Genomic DNA, 17093 nt, shown 5'->3' with positions numbered 1-17093 from the left:
AGGTACATGCATGGTTGTATGCCTCCCCAATTGTTGCTGCCTTAGAAAGAGTTTCGCAAAGGTCCTCTCCATCTGGTACGTTTCAAGGTCCATGAAATATCCCAACATTCCGGTTCTTTATTATTATTTTTTCTTAATTTTTTGAAGTTTTTGTCATAATGTAGTTGAATTTTGTGTGAGGAGTGTATTTGTAAGTTACTCATTTAACAAATAATATTGTTATTACATGCGTGGCCTATATTATGAGTTCCTGCCTACTATAAATTAACCAACATGTTACATATATCAAATATGTTGGAAGCAAATTTTTATGAGTGAAAAAACTTTTTAGTAAATGATAAAAAAACCTCTTACAAACTTTACAAAGGTAAAAAAAAAACAAGTTGTGTTTAAACTTTTTTCAATCTAGTTCAATTTTAAATTAAGCGTTTGAACACAGCTAATTATGAGTGTTCAAACACTCGTATACCACTACTGAAAACACAAATATACATAAAGTGTGACATCGTGAAACTAAATGATAATTTCATAAAGAGGTCTAACCCAACCCATTTTTGTGAATGGGTCGAAGACCTTTTTTCTTTTTTTCCTTAGGCTGACTTTGTGGCTGCTGAATTCATTATTCATAATGTTTTTGGTGACCTTGTGTTAATACAAATAATCTTGATTTATCCAATGTGCTTATAGTTGAAGCTACAACTCTCCGAGAATGTCTTCTTTGGGCTGCTTACAAATTAAAAGAGATTTAAAACTTATCAACTAATTATTAGTCTAGTGATATTTCTCCTCTCTATATTGGAAAAGGTCTTAACTTTGAATGTCAGATAGGTAATGCGTTGCTAGAGTAAGGCATCGAACGAATCACACTCCATAGAACTCAAGAGGCTAGGGTTGGGGAAAACTTGAACCTAAGTCCTACAATGATGAATATAAGCGCAACATAAATTCCTGGAGAGTTATATATTTGTGTATTGATAAGACCATTCACTATTTCTTGAAGCTTGATCTCTCCCCCGGATACTTTGTAATAGCCTGACTAGACCGTACATCTTTATTGGTATATATATCTAGATAATATATAGTAGTAAACTAAAAGTCTAAAACACATAGTTATTAAATCGTTTGCAAAATTGGTGGGTAACCTTTGGATGGGCCGTGCCCCTTTGCACCCAAGTTGGCTTCAGCAACAATTTCCACATTTTTTACCCGAAAAATTCTTTTCAAGAATGGAACTATTAATTAATTTGCATGTGTAGCACATTGATTCTTGTCGTATGCAAGACGATATAGCTTTTCATTCTTTGTAGTATAAAAAACGACCCCCAAAAGCGACCCCCAACTATTAATCAGTCAGAATTATGCTAAGGCAATCACCAGCAGCCAGCAGTTCTTAATTTCTGTTCGAGTTAGCACAAAACATATAAAGTTACAAGTAACAACTGTCTCTTTTTTTTTTTTTTTTTCTCGGGCATTAATAGTTGTTCAGCATATATAATTGCCGTTTATTCCAAACTTGCAATGAAGTTAAAGTCAGAATCAACAAAAAAAAAAGTCAGAATCAACAGTTTTTCCACATAGGATACCAAGCTTCCCAAGCAGGTAAAGCTATTGAATGTACTTGTTGCTTGGCAAAGTGCATGTCCAAACATCTCTGAATAAGGGTGACCGGCTGACCACTCCTATATTCTTACTTAAAAATGAAGTTTCTATGGCCTGTAAATGTAAAAAAGTAAAAATCAATACTCAAAAGGCCAGAGACTAGCCTTTTCTTAGACAGACTTTGAAAATAGCCTGAAAGGACAACATAGTTTCCATGGAGAAAGCTTCAACACTGAACACTACAATGCAAGAGGAGGAAAGGACCAGTTCTAGGGAGGAGAGATTCAACAAATTGAGGAGAGCACCAAAAAGTCCAACACCAAGCTCGAAACCAAAGATCCAAAGGGTTCCCTTCATGCTTCGAGATAATGAAAAATTCGAGAAGTACTATGAGCCAAGGGCAGTAGCAATAGGCCCTTTCCATCATGGTAAACCAAGGTGCAAGCTGGCACAAGAATTCAAGCTTATATTGACAAAAAGATTTGTCGAAGAAAGTGGCCAGACAGATGAAGATTTGTACAAGAAGATTGAAGAGAATATCAATGAACATAGGAACTGCTACGATGAGGAAGCAACAAAGTGCTATGATGATGAGACCCTCGCCTGGATGTTGTTCTTAGATGGGTGCTCAACCTTACAGTTCATATACTCCTTTATGTATGAAGATTTAGAAAAATTATTCAAGATCAAAAGGGACCAGATAGCCTTTGCACAACAGGATTTGTTCTTGCTAGAGAACCAAGTCCCTTATCAGGTCCTCAAGCTGTTGATGAGCTCAAGCGAAAAATCGACGGTGTTGAAGAAGTCAATTGAGGATTTTGTTCAGCTGCACATTATGGCAAAACATAAGCACCCGGAAAGACACAAACAGAAGCAACAACCAGACGACCACCTAGCAATAAGCACAGAAGAAGATCCAGAGCCCACTCATCTTCTTGAGCTTCTTCGGACAAGAATGCTAGGTCCACTACCAAAAAGTGATGTTCCAAATAACAAAGTTAAAGATTTCCCCGGACAATCTTTTCGAAATGTACAGGAGCTTAATGCAGCTGGGATCTATTTTAGGCCTAGTAAGAGTAGCTTCTTGAGGGACATATCTTTTACTTCTCACTGGTATGCAGGATTCCTTAGTCTTCCTCCAATATCAGTAGACGACTCAATGGGACCTAAGTTCTTAAATTTGATAGCCTATGAAATGTGTCCTGACTTCCATAATGATTTTGGGGTCACCTCTTACATAGGTTTCCTTGATGCACTCATTGATCATGCAGACGATGTTAAGAAGCTAAGGTCAGCACGCATACTTGACAACTTACTTGGGAGTGATAATGAGGTGGCTCAACTCTTCAATGAGATAGGCACTGACTTGGTGCCTAACACTGAGATATACCGCAATGTTAAAGCCAACATAGAAAAGCACTACAAAACCAAGTGGAAGACCTGGTTGACTCAGTTCTGTCACGATCATTTCAGTAGCCCCTGGACTTTCTTGGCTTTCATGGGTGTAACAGCAGCACTTTGGTTAAGCGGCATCCAGACTTGGTACACAGTCCATTCTCCACCCTCTCCCTGTCGTGCCTTATGCCAATACTTCGAATCACAGCTACACATAAAGTGAGAGATATATAGAGGTAATAAAATATATTTGGTGTGTTTTCATAAGCGTTTCTGCCTTCTGGGTTTTTAGGTACATGGTTCTACACTTCCCCAATTGCCGTCGCCTAAAGAGTTTTTCACAAGCCATATAACCCAACTTTTCAGTTCTCATTTGTTTTACTGTGTGCAGGTGTGACTAAAATAAGTCAAGTTGAATATGTACTTTCTTTTTCTTAATTTGGTAGAAGTTTTTGTCAGATGTATTTGAATTTTGTGTGTAAAGTGTATTTGCAAGTCCTCGTGTAATAAACAATGTGATTCCATATGTTTCCTATTTTATGAATTGCTGTAAAATAACCACCAAGGTACATGTTGGAAGCAACTTTTTCTCAGCATTTCCAAAACCTCTTGACAAAATTGAGTCAGGTGTACATCATTCTGAGAGCTTAACTCGAATTTGGTGTTCAAATTAAGAAACCAAATTTGTTCACCCATGCTCAGTTCAATTTGAATTTGAAGTTAAATTTCTAAGTTCTAACCGACCTCAATTAGCCCAATCTCAAGAAAAAGATAAGTCCAAAAACTTTCAGATGACCTATTGCATTTCAGGCCAATGAAAGCTCTAATAATTATAGCTTCAATTTATTCAGCCTAAAAATTTTCAGATAGTAAGCATTGTAGAACTGTACTGCAGAACACTACAACTATTATTTACTGTAAATATATGTATTAGAACTTCCAAATCCTTCCAGCCTTCAAATCAAACAAATTTTCAACAATTTAACTTCTTTATGTTTGTGGCCCTTTATCCAACTTGAAGACTTAATCTATAACTCAGGCATTCATAGATGATGCCATGGAGCTAATTTTGAACAACTTAAATTCATTGATGTTAACTACTTTTTGTGTCTCTTTGAATTCTAATTCAACTTCAGTTAACTTCTCTATCTTGAAAACCTAACATATAACTCATGATTTATAGGTGAATGTGATATCTCAGTAAAGCAACAATAACCAGAGTACATTTTTTTCCCCTTTTTTCCTACAAACCAGAATGGGTAATCCGTAAACCAACAGACAAGGAAAACTAACCTTTATTGATTACACGCCATCAAACATAGCAATGTTGGGTTGCATGTAAGCACACAGCATATATTAAAAAATTGAAATATTTGAAGCCATTTTCAACCACAAAAGTTTCTGTGAGCTAAGGATTGCACAAAGAATTTAACAGCGGTAAGGATGAGTCCTTTTTTTTTCTTTTCTTTTCCTTTATTTTTTTCAAAAGTAGATGATTCATAATGATTTGTTGACAGTTATTAGCAACTGTACGTATTTTTGAGATGCTAATTCACCAACACTATGAATAATACAAATTATATCAGTCATCCTAATCTCTATCCTGTATCAAGTTGTTGATCATCTTTACCAAAGGGAGAGTTCCCTTTGCCATAATTTCTACTCTACTAGCATTAGAAGCATGAGAAAACAGTGAAAGCCCGAAAAATATAAGATCGGGAAGAAATAGTCGAGATGACAAGAATCCATGCCAATAATGGGGTTCTAGATCAAAAAATGCATTGAAAAACCTCCGAGTGCCTTTCAAATCAAGCTTAAGCAGAATAGCCATACCGAAACAGAAGAATTCCCGTTGTCTCCTCCTTTGTATGGGCCATAAATCCTTCCAAACTTCTGTAGACAGTTCATTTCCTGGAAGAGTTCTATCAGAACCAAGGTACTGAACTATGGCATTTGCAACAATAGGAGCCGCTGCCAGAGTCCTAGCAACCATATACCCAGTTGAAGGGTGCACCATCCCAGCTGTACCACCAATTCCAACAACTCTTTGAGGGAGCACTGGGAGGGGCCCGCCCATTGGAATGACACAATGCTCATCCTCTTCAATGCTCTTAACTTTTATACCTAGGTGCTTTAATCTAGCAACCATCCTTTCCTGTATATCTTTCATGGATACTCCAGGCTGAGCTACTAGAGAAGTTTCTTCAAGAAATATCCTGTTGGATGAGAAAGGCATTGCATACAGAAAAGTAGGGATCCTAGCATTTCTCTCTTTCAGTTTGATATTATCGTTCAGATGTGAATCTCTCCAATCCATAAAAACCATCTTATCTACATCAAATGGATGTTCTTCAACCTCAGCCAAAATCCCATAAGCCACTTGGTAACCTGGATTGTACGGCTTATCATACTGTACAAGGCATCTTGAAAAACCAGTTGCGTCAAGAACCACAGCAGCTTGAATTGTGACACCATCGTTGCAAATTAACAGTGATTTGTCCTCCTCGTGAATAACCTTAATAACTTTAGCTTGGTGAAATTTGACACCATTTGATATGCATTTTTGCAGCATTTTGGACTTCAGCTGCTTCCTATTAACCCTCCCATAAGGCCTATCAAGATCCTTTTTTGATTTTTCATCTATATACACAACAGCACCAGACCAGGTAGTGTCCAGGCAATCAAGCAAATCCATGGCCTCAAATTCATCCACCCAAACACCATAATTATTGGGCCAAATTAATTTGGGGGACGGGTCAATTGAGCAAACAGAAAGCCCTGCCTCCGAGACTTGCTGTGCCACGGCAAGTCCAGCAGGGCCGCCTCCCACAACTGCAAGGTCCACCACAAGGCCCTTTGATGGGTCATACATGGGAAGCTCAAACTCAAGATTCTCCTTCTTGGTTTCTGGTACAAGCTCCAGAAGAGCACTGCTGCTAGCATTAACACGACCAGTCCTACCCAATTTCATATGAGACTTCCTAACACCAAATCTAAGCTCATGGCTTTGAAGCTTTGAAGAGCTCGAATTACTCACTTTCTCCGAAAACCCATGAAGGGGGTGCAAAAATGCAAGCTTGTTATGTGTTTTGAGTAAAGTATCCATGAAATTCCAATATGTGTGCCAGATATCTCTCTAAAACTCAAACTGGGTCGCCACCAATTCCTGAAAGAACAATCTGGGTGTGGAGAATTCCAGCAATTCTCAGCTGAGAAATCAATTTCAGGGGTGGGATCTCTGGAATCACACAGAATATGAAGTGGGCCTCTTTAGAAAACTTAATTTACAGCTAAAGATACAGCAACTAGAGCAGTAGTATTAAAGCCACAACAATTCCTTTAAATATCAAAGATTCTTCCTGGAAATCTAAAAGAAATGAAGCGAATCAGTGAATTAAAGGAGTAGAGAATTGATTGCTTACCAAAGAGCGGAGAGATAAGAAAAAGAAGAAAGCATTTTGGAGCACGCACAACTAATTTGGAGCTGACCAATTGACTCCAGAGATGTGTAAAGGTGAAGTTTGTGTGGCCTGCCCTGAACGACAAACTCAAGTGGTTCCTTCGGACTCTTGTATAGCAAAATAGGATAATTTATTTGGTGGATGTCATGTCTAATTGTCTAGTGTCCTCCATCTCATGAAAAAATGAAATGGCCCACTTCTCCTCGTCACAGTTGAGAGACATGTGAATGTCATCTTCATTTTTTGTCCTAATGTGAGAGAGAAAGGATAGGAATTAAAATAGGAGAGGATCCTAGTCCTTTTCTTTTTTCCTTAACTCCTGCAATCCCAGCAATTTTCTTTTATAAAGAATTGACCACTGGATTGTTTTTAATGTAGTTAGACAATTAGGATTTGAAGTAGAGGAAGAAAATGAAGGAAAAAAAAAAAAAAAACAGGAGAGGAGAGGATCCACTGTAGTTTTGATGTTTGAAGTCTATATGTAGTTTCAATTTTTTGATTTTCACAATCTTAATATTTTTTTGGTCGAAAAGGAACTTCATAAATTAGCATTCTCTTTTTTGGGTTTTTATATTCTAGGACTTGAATGTCTAACTTTAGACGTGGATGGATCATTTAGAACAAATTTTACTGTGCTACCAATTGAATCACCAATTTTGTAAATAATTGGGAAATTAATGGGTGAGTGGAATTTGGGAATCATTTAACATTATGGAGAGAAAAATGACTATTTAGGTGGTGAGTTAGATTTAAATTTTAAGCTATCAATTTATTATTTTGGTTCAAGTACATTGAGTGGAGTGTTGCAAATTGTCAATACGAACTATGGATCCGACCAAAAACTAAAGAGTCCAAGTAGTCAAAAGCTTTGTTCACCAATTTTATATAAGAGACCATATATGTAGTTGGACTAATTTCGGATAACAGGTTATATACAGAGTTAGGATATTGTTTTTAGAATGGTTTAAAGTTTTTTTTTTTTTTGGTACAAATGAAGTTACAGGAGAAGGGAGTTTGAACTTTGCCTGAATGTAATAATAAATAAATTTTAAGTTTTTTTTTTTGTTCCAATAAGATTAAATGATAAGGGAGTTTGAATTATGGATTTGAATGTAATAGTAAATGCTCTTTATCATAAGTGTTTTTTTTTAAGAGATAATTAGGGTTGGGTCATTTAGAAAAATAATTTTTAGATGAAGACCTGTTTTAAAATTTATAAGAAATTTTTTTTAATTCATAATAAAATCCTTTAATTTATAAGAATTTTTTTTATTCATAATAAAATTTTTTTAATTTATAAGAAAATTATTTTAATTCATAATAAAGTTTTTCCTCAATTTGAAGGGTATTTTCCTCCTAGAGTGTAGAGTGGGTTTTGTAGAGGCTGCATGTTAGGTTTTAACTCCGGAATTTTGGGCGTCAAAGAAGAAAAATAAAAGGACTTGATTAAAAACTCTAAATCATTACTGATCTTAGTCTAAAAAAGACTCATAAATAAACTGAACTCTAAATTTCTTTTTTTTTAATCACCAGAACCAACTACAAACAAATAAACCTAAATACATTGCCATAACCAACAAGTGACACTTGTTTCTAGCCACATCCAAATACCTCTTTTCTGCAAAGCATTTTGAGCAAGCCAATGGGCAACCATATTACAATCAAGCGGGTCAAACAAGTATCTTAGAGCATGTGCAATGTTTGATGTATGTCAATTCAATTCAATTCAATTGATCTCATGTCAATAATTGAATTTACATGAAACAATTTTACTGCAATGGTTCAAGTCAATTATATAAATCAAATCTTATATGTTTTTTAATCACTTTTTGTATATTCTCTTACAAATTAAAATCTATAAATGTAATTATTTTAAAAATTATACCATTGAAAATGTCTTACTAAAATCTTTCAAATGTGCCTAATTTTTAGTATTTTTAAATAATTTTAAATTAATACCAAAAAAAAAAATGGTAAGAGTGAAAATATGGGAATAGTTTCGACCAAAAAGAAAAGGGAAGAGTTTCAACTAATCAAAAGTCGCCAACTGTACACTCTCTCTCTTCACATACATCTTATTTTTCAAGTGGGTCTAGCTTTTCTTGGCATTTGTGAAGTCAATTTCAATTTGCATATCAATTTCTTGACTTTTGACATTAACACTTCATTGCAAACATTTTTTCTTCAAAAATATCAATAAACTAAAATTAAATTGACATTAACACTCCATTGCACATGCTCTTAGGAATGTGCAACTGATGAAGGAATTCCTTTCCTCAACAAGATTCACTTCAGCAGCCGAACAAGCCCCAACCCCAAAGATTATGAAGACAAGAAGTTTCAAAAGAATCACTCTCCACAACCAACCAAACAAAACTTGCGACACCATGAATGAATTTTTTTGTTTGTAGATGGCATATGTTAATTTTGTTGCTAGGTTTAGGGTCTAAGGTAAGTCTAGCTTCGAATGGTCATTGTCTGATCTCATCCCCCTTTAGGTTAGGAACACATGCATTTAGAGCTAATTTTAAAGTTGTATATGCATTTTTTAGGATTTTTAAGCTTGCATATTCAGTTTTTAAGATGCACATGCACATACTGTGCATGTTTAGGTTCCAAGTGCTTGATAAGAACTGGCAAGTGCTTTGCAAGAATTGTCAAGCACTCGATAAGAATTTTGTCATTAAAGTTAAATATTGGGTTGAGTGAACAGTGAGTTAAGTTTATTTCTCATTTTGGCCTTCTAGGTTAAATATCCTAAAAAAAACCATGTCAGCTATGTCTATCAGTCTACGTGACATTTAGAGGGGTGTATTCAATTAAGATTTTAAATGATTTTGGTGGAATTAAAAAGTCTAGTGGTATTTAATCAAAACTTTTAAAGAGTTTATAAAAGTCTGATGATATTCAATCAAGACTTTAAAAAGTATATGATATTCAATTAAGACTTTTAGAGAGTCTATAAAAGTGACATGGTATTTAAAAAGTCATTGACTTTATTAAATAATAGACTTTAAAAGACTTTCATGGACTTGTAGTGTAAATTATATTATATCAAAGTCAATAATACTCTAGCGTTCTCTCTACAGATTCAAAGGATTTCAAATATTAAAAAACTATTAAAAAAGTGGTTTTTTTTTTTTTTTTTAAAGAGTGATGCTAAACCCTCTAATCTTATTTCTTCACCCACCTTTTAATTTATTTTTTTTCTAATTATTGTATCCTCTTATATTAATTTTCTTTTTCTCTTATATTAATTGACTCATCATCCTGGGTTGAAACCAACAACGTTGCCACAATGCAATGTAACATCAAGACATTCAAACCAACCACTTCACATGATTATATATTTATAATTTGAGAAATAATGTTACCACCACATTATATAATGTTCTCAACCTGTCAATTCAATTAGACAAATTCTAACGACTCGTTAAAACACAATATTTGACAGTCTAACAACATAAAAAAATGAAATTCAGAACACTTATAATAAATTATGAAACAAAATAATTTTGGTCCCTACAATTTTAGTCCCAACTTTTTATATTGTTTGCAATATTATGACAATTTATAACACATGTATCTCGGTCTTGAAGCTCATCCACATTCCATTCACTCACGGAAAATAAAAAAATAAAAAAAATATTGAAGAAATCCTAAAATAAATAATAAAAAATTATATCAAAGTTATTAGAAGTTTATAAAAATCCTTTAAAATCTATGAGAAAAGTCGGAGAAACTCTAAATAGAATTATGTCAAAATTTATGTGGAGTTTATAAAAGTTATTAAAAATTTATTAACTCTACTAAAGCCAATAACTTTTAAAAACTCTACAAAAATTCATTAAAATCCTAATTGAATACACCCTCGTTAATGTGTTTTTGAATGGATTTTTCAGAGAAAAGAAAAGGTGTTTTCGAATGGAAGTCTCTATCCATAGAGGTGTTATATTGTAAATTTTGTTAGTTAACAATTGAACATATGAATTTGATTGTTTTTTCTTTTCTTTTTTATAGAGAAAATTATTTGAACCTAAAAAATAAATAAGTAAATAAAACAGACCGTTTATAATCCTGTGTGCTTCAAGACAAATGGTCTTCCAAACGACTTCCACTGCCACTCTACCACTGCACCATGCCTACATACTACTCGAATGAAATTATCCCACGTGTCCAGTCTCACATAGTCTGTTCCACACATTGCACACCACACCCTCTATCCCCTGCTACAGCGCTCCACACAGACGCACCAAGAAAACCGGAAAGAAAGCGCGAGAAAGTGAGGGAAACCGAGCAAAGCAGAGATGGGTAGCTCGCCGGAGGACTTCTCGGTGCTGGTACTGGCATCGGATCTAGGGGTTGATGCGAGGCCGTTCTTGACGAATCAGGAGAGAGAGATAGAAGAGGAGAATTGGCACGACTGCCCTCAGAACCTCTCTTCCGACGAGGACTTCTCCGATCTTGAGCTCTTGCAGTTCTTTCGCATCCAAGGCTGTGACAAGTCTGGGAACCGTATATTTCGCATAGTGGGGAAGTATTTTCCCGGTAAACAAACAGATCCAACACTCTTTACTTATTGTTCCGTCTGGAGAATACGTTGGGATGTATATCGTAGTTGTTCATATATCATTTAACTGATAATTTATTTTGGCCTCTGGGTTTTGTTTGATTTTGAAGATTGTCTATGTTTGTTTGGAAATTAAGTTTCTTTGTTATGTAGTTTGAGGGTTCGTATCACTTACGGGACTTATTTATTATTTCTTAGTCGTAATTGCTTTTTTCTTTTGTTTTTTTTTTCTTGGGAGTAAAAGCAGATTAAGAATTTAAGTTAAACTCTTTTCTTATGCATTCTTTTTGGGTCTTCTGGTTTAGTTTTAGATTTTTTTTTTTCTTTTTAATTTCCCCTCTTTGGAATTTTGAACTGACATAGTGTAAGGAAAGGTGCTATATTGAATTGTTTTGTGTATGATGAGAGAAAGTTGATTACTGTGAAAATCAAGCTTATGTAAAGAACTGTGTTTTTCCTTCTTGAAATATGTGATTGTCTGTTCTGTGAATTGTGGAAGCTGTTACTGGAAGTAGTACCTTTTGTGGCGGGGATTTACCCAAAGTTTCTTAATTTTACTCATTAGAGGAAATGGTTATCTGTTTTCTTCTTCTAGATAGATGTCTCAAGGGAAATATATTGCGTTTTGTTCTATGGTTTTAAGTATGTAGCGTTTGTAAATGTTAACTCCTTATTCTTTCGAATAGTCTGGTTTAGTGTTTGAAAGCAAGCAAATGGGTTGTTTATCACCATCCTGCTTGTTGTTGAGCCTGTTTAGCATAAACAACCATTCTCCATAATTCAGGCGGAACATTAAGGTTTTGGCTATTAGGAATTGAAAGAGAAAACCAGATGATCTTCTTAGGGCTAGGATTTCCTTTATTGTACTGTGTATCTATTTGTTGCTTTTTGGATGTCTGCAAACAGTTAACTTTTAAGGTGAGAGGCAGGGAATGTGCATGCTGTGGGGATAAGCTTTGAAGGCTCTTTTCCCTGATTTCCTAACAATAGATGAAGATAAAAGGGTGGTGCGGGACATAATTTGTGTTTTCGGTTCAGTGACTTGAGTCTATGATTTGTGAGAGTATTCAAGATTGGGTTTTGGAGCAGGGAAAGCCAATTTTTAATAATCTACATGGCTGAACATAATGGTGCTGTCAATAGTGACATGAAATGGCCAGTGTTTAGTGGAGAAAAAAAAACTTGGTTTTGAATTTTCCAACATCTTGCACAGATACTGTGATTGCTGCTTGCAGTTCTTCTTAGAAGACTCTGTATCACCTTTCAATAATATTGTATCTGTGCTCAGTTTTTTATGGTTCTGTTATATCCGTTTTCTTTTTTTGGAAAGAAGATGGAATTCTTGTCCCTTTTTCGTTTGGATAAATTATTTTGGAATTTTATGTTGGTGGGAAAATAATAAATTCACAATAATTTAATTTATTTTTTTATTATTTTTTTGTAAAAACTGTTTACTCTACTTTTGAGAGCCCCTCAGCACAAACAATTTTTTAATCTAATTGATCTTTCTGCAGCTCCAGTTGTGAGTGGGGATAGGCTGAAGAGGTATATATTCCAAAAATTATGCAGTGATTGTCCAGAAGGTCCATACTGCATTGTTTACATGCATAGTACAGTGCAAAAGGAGGATAACTCCCCTGGCATGACTATCTTAAGGTGGATTTATGAAGAACTTCCGTCTTATTTGAAGGATAGGCTTCAAGTTGTGTACTTCGTTCACCCTGGGCTCCGATCAAGACTCGTCTTTGCCACTCTTGGCCGTTTTTTCCTAAGTGGAGGGTGAGTGATTTCATGCATTTTGGAAACCAACAATCTAATATGAAAATAATAATAATGATTTATTTCTAATAAAAATAAATTAAGGGCATTAGGTATTTTTAAGATGACATGTCTCTTGACTTTTTTCAAAGAGTAATGCTGTTTGAACCAAATTAAATGACCAAATGAGAGGGATCAAGTGAGGTGTCACTTGGGGAGGGGAGGTGGTCCTCATCTCCACATCTCCCCAAGTGACACCTCATTTGGTCCCTCTCATTTGGTCATTTAATTTGGTCCAAATAGCATTACTCTTTGAAAAACTGTTTTGGAGTTGGGTGAATATTAAATTGCAAGAATCATCTTTCGCAATTCTTGCAGTTGAAAGAAATCAATGAACTGCAATTCAGACAAATCTGCTTTTGTTATAAGTGGGATAGAATCATTTTGGTGGCTGATGTTGAATTCTTCATGTGACTGACATTGCTTGGCTTTTTTAAAGTTGGTTCATAACAGATCATATGGTTTGAAGCAACATTATAGCATGTAGCCATGCAAATTAAGCCCAAATGTCCCCCAAATGACTATATTTAAACCCTTAGATACATTACTTTCCAAGTAAACCCATGTCCAAGTTACAGCGAACAGTGAATAAGTAATAGTTTATCAATTTGATTTGGATACTGCTTTGTTCTAAATATTCTCTTTCTTTGCAGCCTATATTGGAAAATCAAGTATGTAAGCCGTCTGCAGTACCTGTGGGATGATATAAAGAAGGGGGAGATTGAGATTCCTGAATTTGTGAAAACCCACGATGATGTTCTTGAGCATAGACCGCTAACAGATTATGGCATCGAACCAGACCCTCTTCACATGATTGAGATGCCATCAACAGCCTACTCTTTTGGAAGGTACCAGGAGAGATGGGCATCAAGAGAATATGCTTCTTAGTTTGGGATTATATAACCAGCCTATCCCTAGTAATTACTAATTAGGATTTAAGCGTCTCAAAAGTTAGGTTGAGATGTGGCTATCATATGTAGGCATGCTTTGTACAGAATAAGTCTGATGTTATGCTTTTTGTTTCTTGTGTACGTTGAGCTCTTGAAACCAAATTGTTGAATGCTACTTTGAAGAGTTCGACTCCAAGGTGAGCAGTATTCACTGCAATGATCTAGTTGTAGTTTACGAACACCTTGATGCTATAGTGCTGGTTATTAATTTGCTTTTTAACTTCCAGCCATCACAATCATTGTGGTGACCACATGTGATGTGTGCATTTTCTCATTGAGGAAAGTGTTTAAATTTGACAGTTCCGATGATTCTATTGTTCAGCATGAGGGACCCCACTATTTTTTTTGCATTGTAGTTTATTGATCTTAACAATTTATTTTTACTTCGAACGATCATCTTTAACAAATTCCTTAAAATTTAATGCAGAGTGGGCTCTACTTTGTAGTCCTCAGTGAAAGCTCCTTGTCTATTTGTTATATCCATTCAATTATTTTTAATAAAATTTAAAATCTATTCTACTCTTCAGAAAGTTAAAAGGCAAAAACCTAGAAAGTAAAGTAAAATCATTTTCCACCTCAAATTTCATTCCAAAATTTTCTCCCTCAAGTCTCAACCCCTTCCCCTATCCCTCCCCCAGGCCATAGCTCCAAACTATGGTATTTGTTCATGAATTCGTGATCTATGGTGTAGCCATGACACGACGTCCCTCCTTTAAAGAAATGTTGTTGGATTGCAATGTCATGGTCATATGGCCGAGTGTCATTTTCACAGTGAGTTCGGAGAAATTTCTGCACTTATGGATGGTTGTATCCGTATACACAATCTCTCTTTAAGGGACTTTAACACAAATAGCAAGTGAGAGATAACTCATCTAATGGTTTAATTTAATAAGATTATAATATCAACTATACAATAAGTTGTCTCTTACTTATCCTTCATATTAAGTTTGAGTGAATCTCACAAATCATATATTAAAAATGAGGAGGGATAAGTATAATTCAACGAAATCCCTCTGTCATTTTTTATGAGTGTTGCTATTACACATTCATTTTTCCCTTTTTGCATACTCCCAAAAACTTAATTTATAAAATAACAAAAAACACCCAAAACAAAATTACTCAAAACCCTTATCATTCTATCTCTCCTTCTCTCTCTTTACCCATCTCTCCTTCCCTCTCTCTCTCTCTCTCTCTCTCTCTCACACCACCTCCCCCACGGCCCACCCTAACCTCGTCAAGACTGGTGACCACCTCGGCCCACCCCTCTCTCTCTCTCTCTATCTCTCTCTCCTCTCCCTTTCTCTATCTTTGTTTGGCTTCAAGACCAGCAACCTCCCTGCCGCCTCCCTTCTCCCCACATAAACCCATCCCCACCCACTGAAACCTCCATCCCCTCCTTTTTCTCTCTCCCCTGAAACCCAACCCCAGCCCCTCTTCTTTCTCTCTTCCCGAAACCCAACCCCCGCCTCTCCTCTTTCTCTCTCCCCGCCTTACTTCCCCTACTCTCCTTCAACGAGCCCCCAAACATTTTACAAAAAAAAATTGCAGGTTCGATGGATGACAGCTAAAATTGTTAGTTTTGTTCGGCATATACTCGTCGAATAGACCAAAATTGTTTGGCGGGTACTTGCCGAATGAAACAACCAGTTTGGGCATTGATCCGTCAAACCAGCTACAACTTTTGTTTTTCAAGATGGATGTTCGGAGGGAAGAGAGAGGATGGGTGGGTCGGGTGAAGGGGGAGGGAAGTGATTGGGTGAAGGAGGGAGATGGGTTGAGTGTTTTTTTTTTGTCTGAGTTGATGAGATGTGTTGTGGTGACAAATTTTGTGAGAAATGGATAAAATAAGAATATTATGATAATTAAGAGGGGTGTGTACGAGAAAATTCAATTATGAAAAAAATGGTAACGTGTGAAGCAAGGAATGAAATTTCGAAAATTTCGGCGAAATTTCGCCGAAATTTTCGTTTTTTAGAGATCCCGAAATTTTATAACATTTCCATTAATTTTCGTTAATTTTTCGACGAAATTTTCGAAATTTCGCGAAATTTCGCTCTACCGAAATTTCGAAGCTGCCACACACATGTTTTTGTAAACTTTCGGCGAAATTTCGCCCAAATTTGGCGAAATTTCGATAAACCCATCCATTTTTAGCATCTGCCAGCCCTCCCCTCGGCGACTTTTCTGCACTTCCCAGCCCCCCGACGACTTCTCTACATTTTCCAGTTCCCTCCCCCGCTGGCTTCCCCCCGTGACCCAAAGCAGAGATCGGCGGCAAGAGAGAGTGAAGTGGCAGAGATGCAACAGAGAGTGGGGAGAGATAGAACTGAGAAACAAATATATATGAGAGAGAGAGAGAGAGAGAGAGAGAGAAGAGAAGAGAAGAAGCGGCGCAAAGTTGAGAAATAATGAACACTGAAGAGATATCAGATATGTTAGGGACTTAGGGTTCTTTGACCACTTGATATATAATATAATATAATAAATACTGACGTGACCACTGAAGAGGTCATACTTATAGACTTAGAGTATGGTACTCATCATCTAGTCATCCCACTCATTATAACTTGCTTAATATTAGTTTATTAAAGAATATGAGTATAAATACACTATTTTGGACAAAAACTCATAACAATTCAATGGTCCAGTGGATGAGGCTTTCCTTTTTTTATTGGTCTTGTGTTCGAATGATGTAGTGGAAGTAATATGTTTTATAATTTTTAGAGTTTTAGGAATTTCATGTATAAAAAATTTAATATAAAAAAAAAACATATATAAACTAAACAACTATATAAACATAATTATATAATTTTTGTACCAAAAAAAAAACATAATTACATAATCTATGGGTATTACTATTAAGTATTAACTAGTTTAATTAAAAACTTTGTACTAAAACTATATACATTACATATTTAAAGATGGTTTTTTGTGATATTAGGGTATTAAAAATGTAATAAAACCTAATTAAAAGTTTAAAACAATATAAACTATAATATGGTTTTTTTTTATAGAAAAACTATAATATGCATTTAGTAATTTTATATAAGTTTATAAACTAAATATCACTATGGAGTATTTAAGTTTATAATTTTATATAAGTTTGTAAGTATATAAGTTTAATATAATTTAGGGTTTATGGAGTGGTTTATGGTTTAGGAGGTAGGGTTGAGTAAATTTAATAATATAGGATATATTTATGGTATAGCCTAATAGGGCATATAGAGGGTATAGCCAAGGAGTTAAATTTCTTTTTTTTTTTTGTATGAAAATTTTAACACTAGTTCATGAATTTTTCGC

General features: G+C 35.3%; 3 protein-coding genes across 3 annotated transcripts; 2 read left to right on the top strand and 1 right to left on the bottom strand.

Moving 5' to 3' along the window:
* Nucleotides 1-1498: 1498 nt before the first annotated feature.
* On the top strand, nucleotides 1499-3664 carry LOC147282539 (UPF0481 protein At3g47200-like). Its single transcript, XM_086248858.1, has one exon. The coding sequence runs from the start codon at nucleotides 1814-1816 to the stop codon at nucleotides 3215-3217; it is 1404 nt and encodes a 467-aa protein (XP_086104984.1). The 5' UTR covers nucleotides 1499-1813; the 3' UTR covers nucleotides 3218-3664.
* A 757-nt stretch (nucleotides 3665-4421) lies between these two features.
* On the bottom strand, nucleotides 4422-6574 carry LYC (lycopene cyclase). Its single transcript, XM_086248503.1, has 2 exons — nucleotides 6417-6574; nucleotides 4422-6232 (listed from the first exon to the last, which is right to left on the bottom strand). The coding sequence occupies exon 2, from the start codon at nucleotides 6098-6100 to the stop codon at nucleotides 4586-4588; it is 1515 nt and encodes a 504-aa protein (XP_086104629.1). The 5' UTR covers nucleotides 6101-6232; nucleotides 6417-6574; the 3' UTR covers nucleotides 4422-4585.
* A 4088-nt stretch (nucleotides 6575-10662) lies between these two features.
* LOC147282537 (SEC14 cytosolic factor family protein / phosphoglyceride transfer family protein) lies at nucleotides 10663-14013 on the top strand. The gene is made up of 3 exons (XM_086247490.1): nucleotides 10663-11003; nucleotides 12540-12804; nucleotides 13497-14013. Exons 1-3 carry the CDS (start codon nucleotides 10763-10765, stop codon nucleotides 13729-13731), a joined length of 741 nt encoding a protein of 246 aa, XP_086103616.1. The 5' UTR covers nucleotides 10663-10762; the 3' UTR covers nucleotides 13732-14013.
* The last annotated feature ends 3080 nt before the right edge of the window (nucleotides 14014-17093 follow it).

The sequence above is a fragment of the Dryas octopetala genome, chromosome 6, assembly GCF_963921425.1.
Source record: "Dryas octopetala chromosome 6, drDryOcto1.1, whole genome shotgun sequence".
Taxonomy (NCBI): domain Eukaryota; kingdom Viridiplantae; phylum Streptophyta; class Magnoliopsida; order Rosales; family Rosaceae; genus Dryas; species Dryas octopetala.
The sequence above is the reverse complement of the archived record's forward strand: the minus strand, read 5'-3'. Positions and strand labels throughout refer to the sequence as shown.

Bases quoted from the DNA above. Each gene is read 5' to 3' on its own strand.
- LOC147282537 (XM_086247490.1), top strand. From the start codon at position 10,763: ATGGGTAGCTCGCCGGAGGACTTCTCGGTGCTGGTACTGGCATCGGAT. The intron at 11,004-12,539 runs GTAAACAAACAG...ATCTTTCTGCAG, and splicing joins AGTGGGGAAGTATTTTCCCG to CTCCAGTTGTGAGTGGGGAT. The intron at 12,805-13,496 runs GTGAGTGATTTC...CTTTCTTTGCAG, and splicing joins CGTTTTTTCCTAAGTGGAGG to CCTATATTGGAAAATCAAGT.
- LYC (XM_086248503.1), bottom strand. From the start codon at position 6,100: ATGGATACTTTACTCAAAACACATAACAAGCTTGCATTTTTGCACCCC.
- LOC147282539 (XM_086248858.1), top strand. From the start codon at position 1,814: ATGGAGAAAGCTTCAACACTGAACACTACAATGCAAGAGGAGGAAAGG.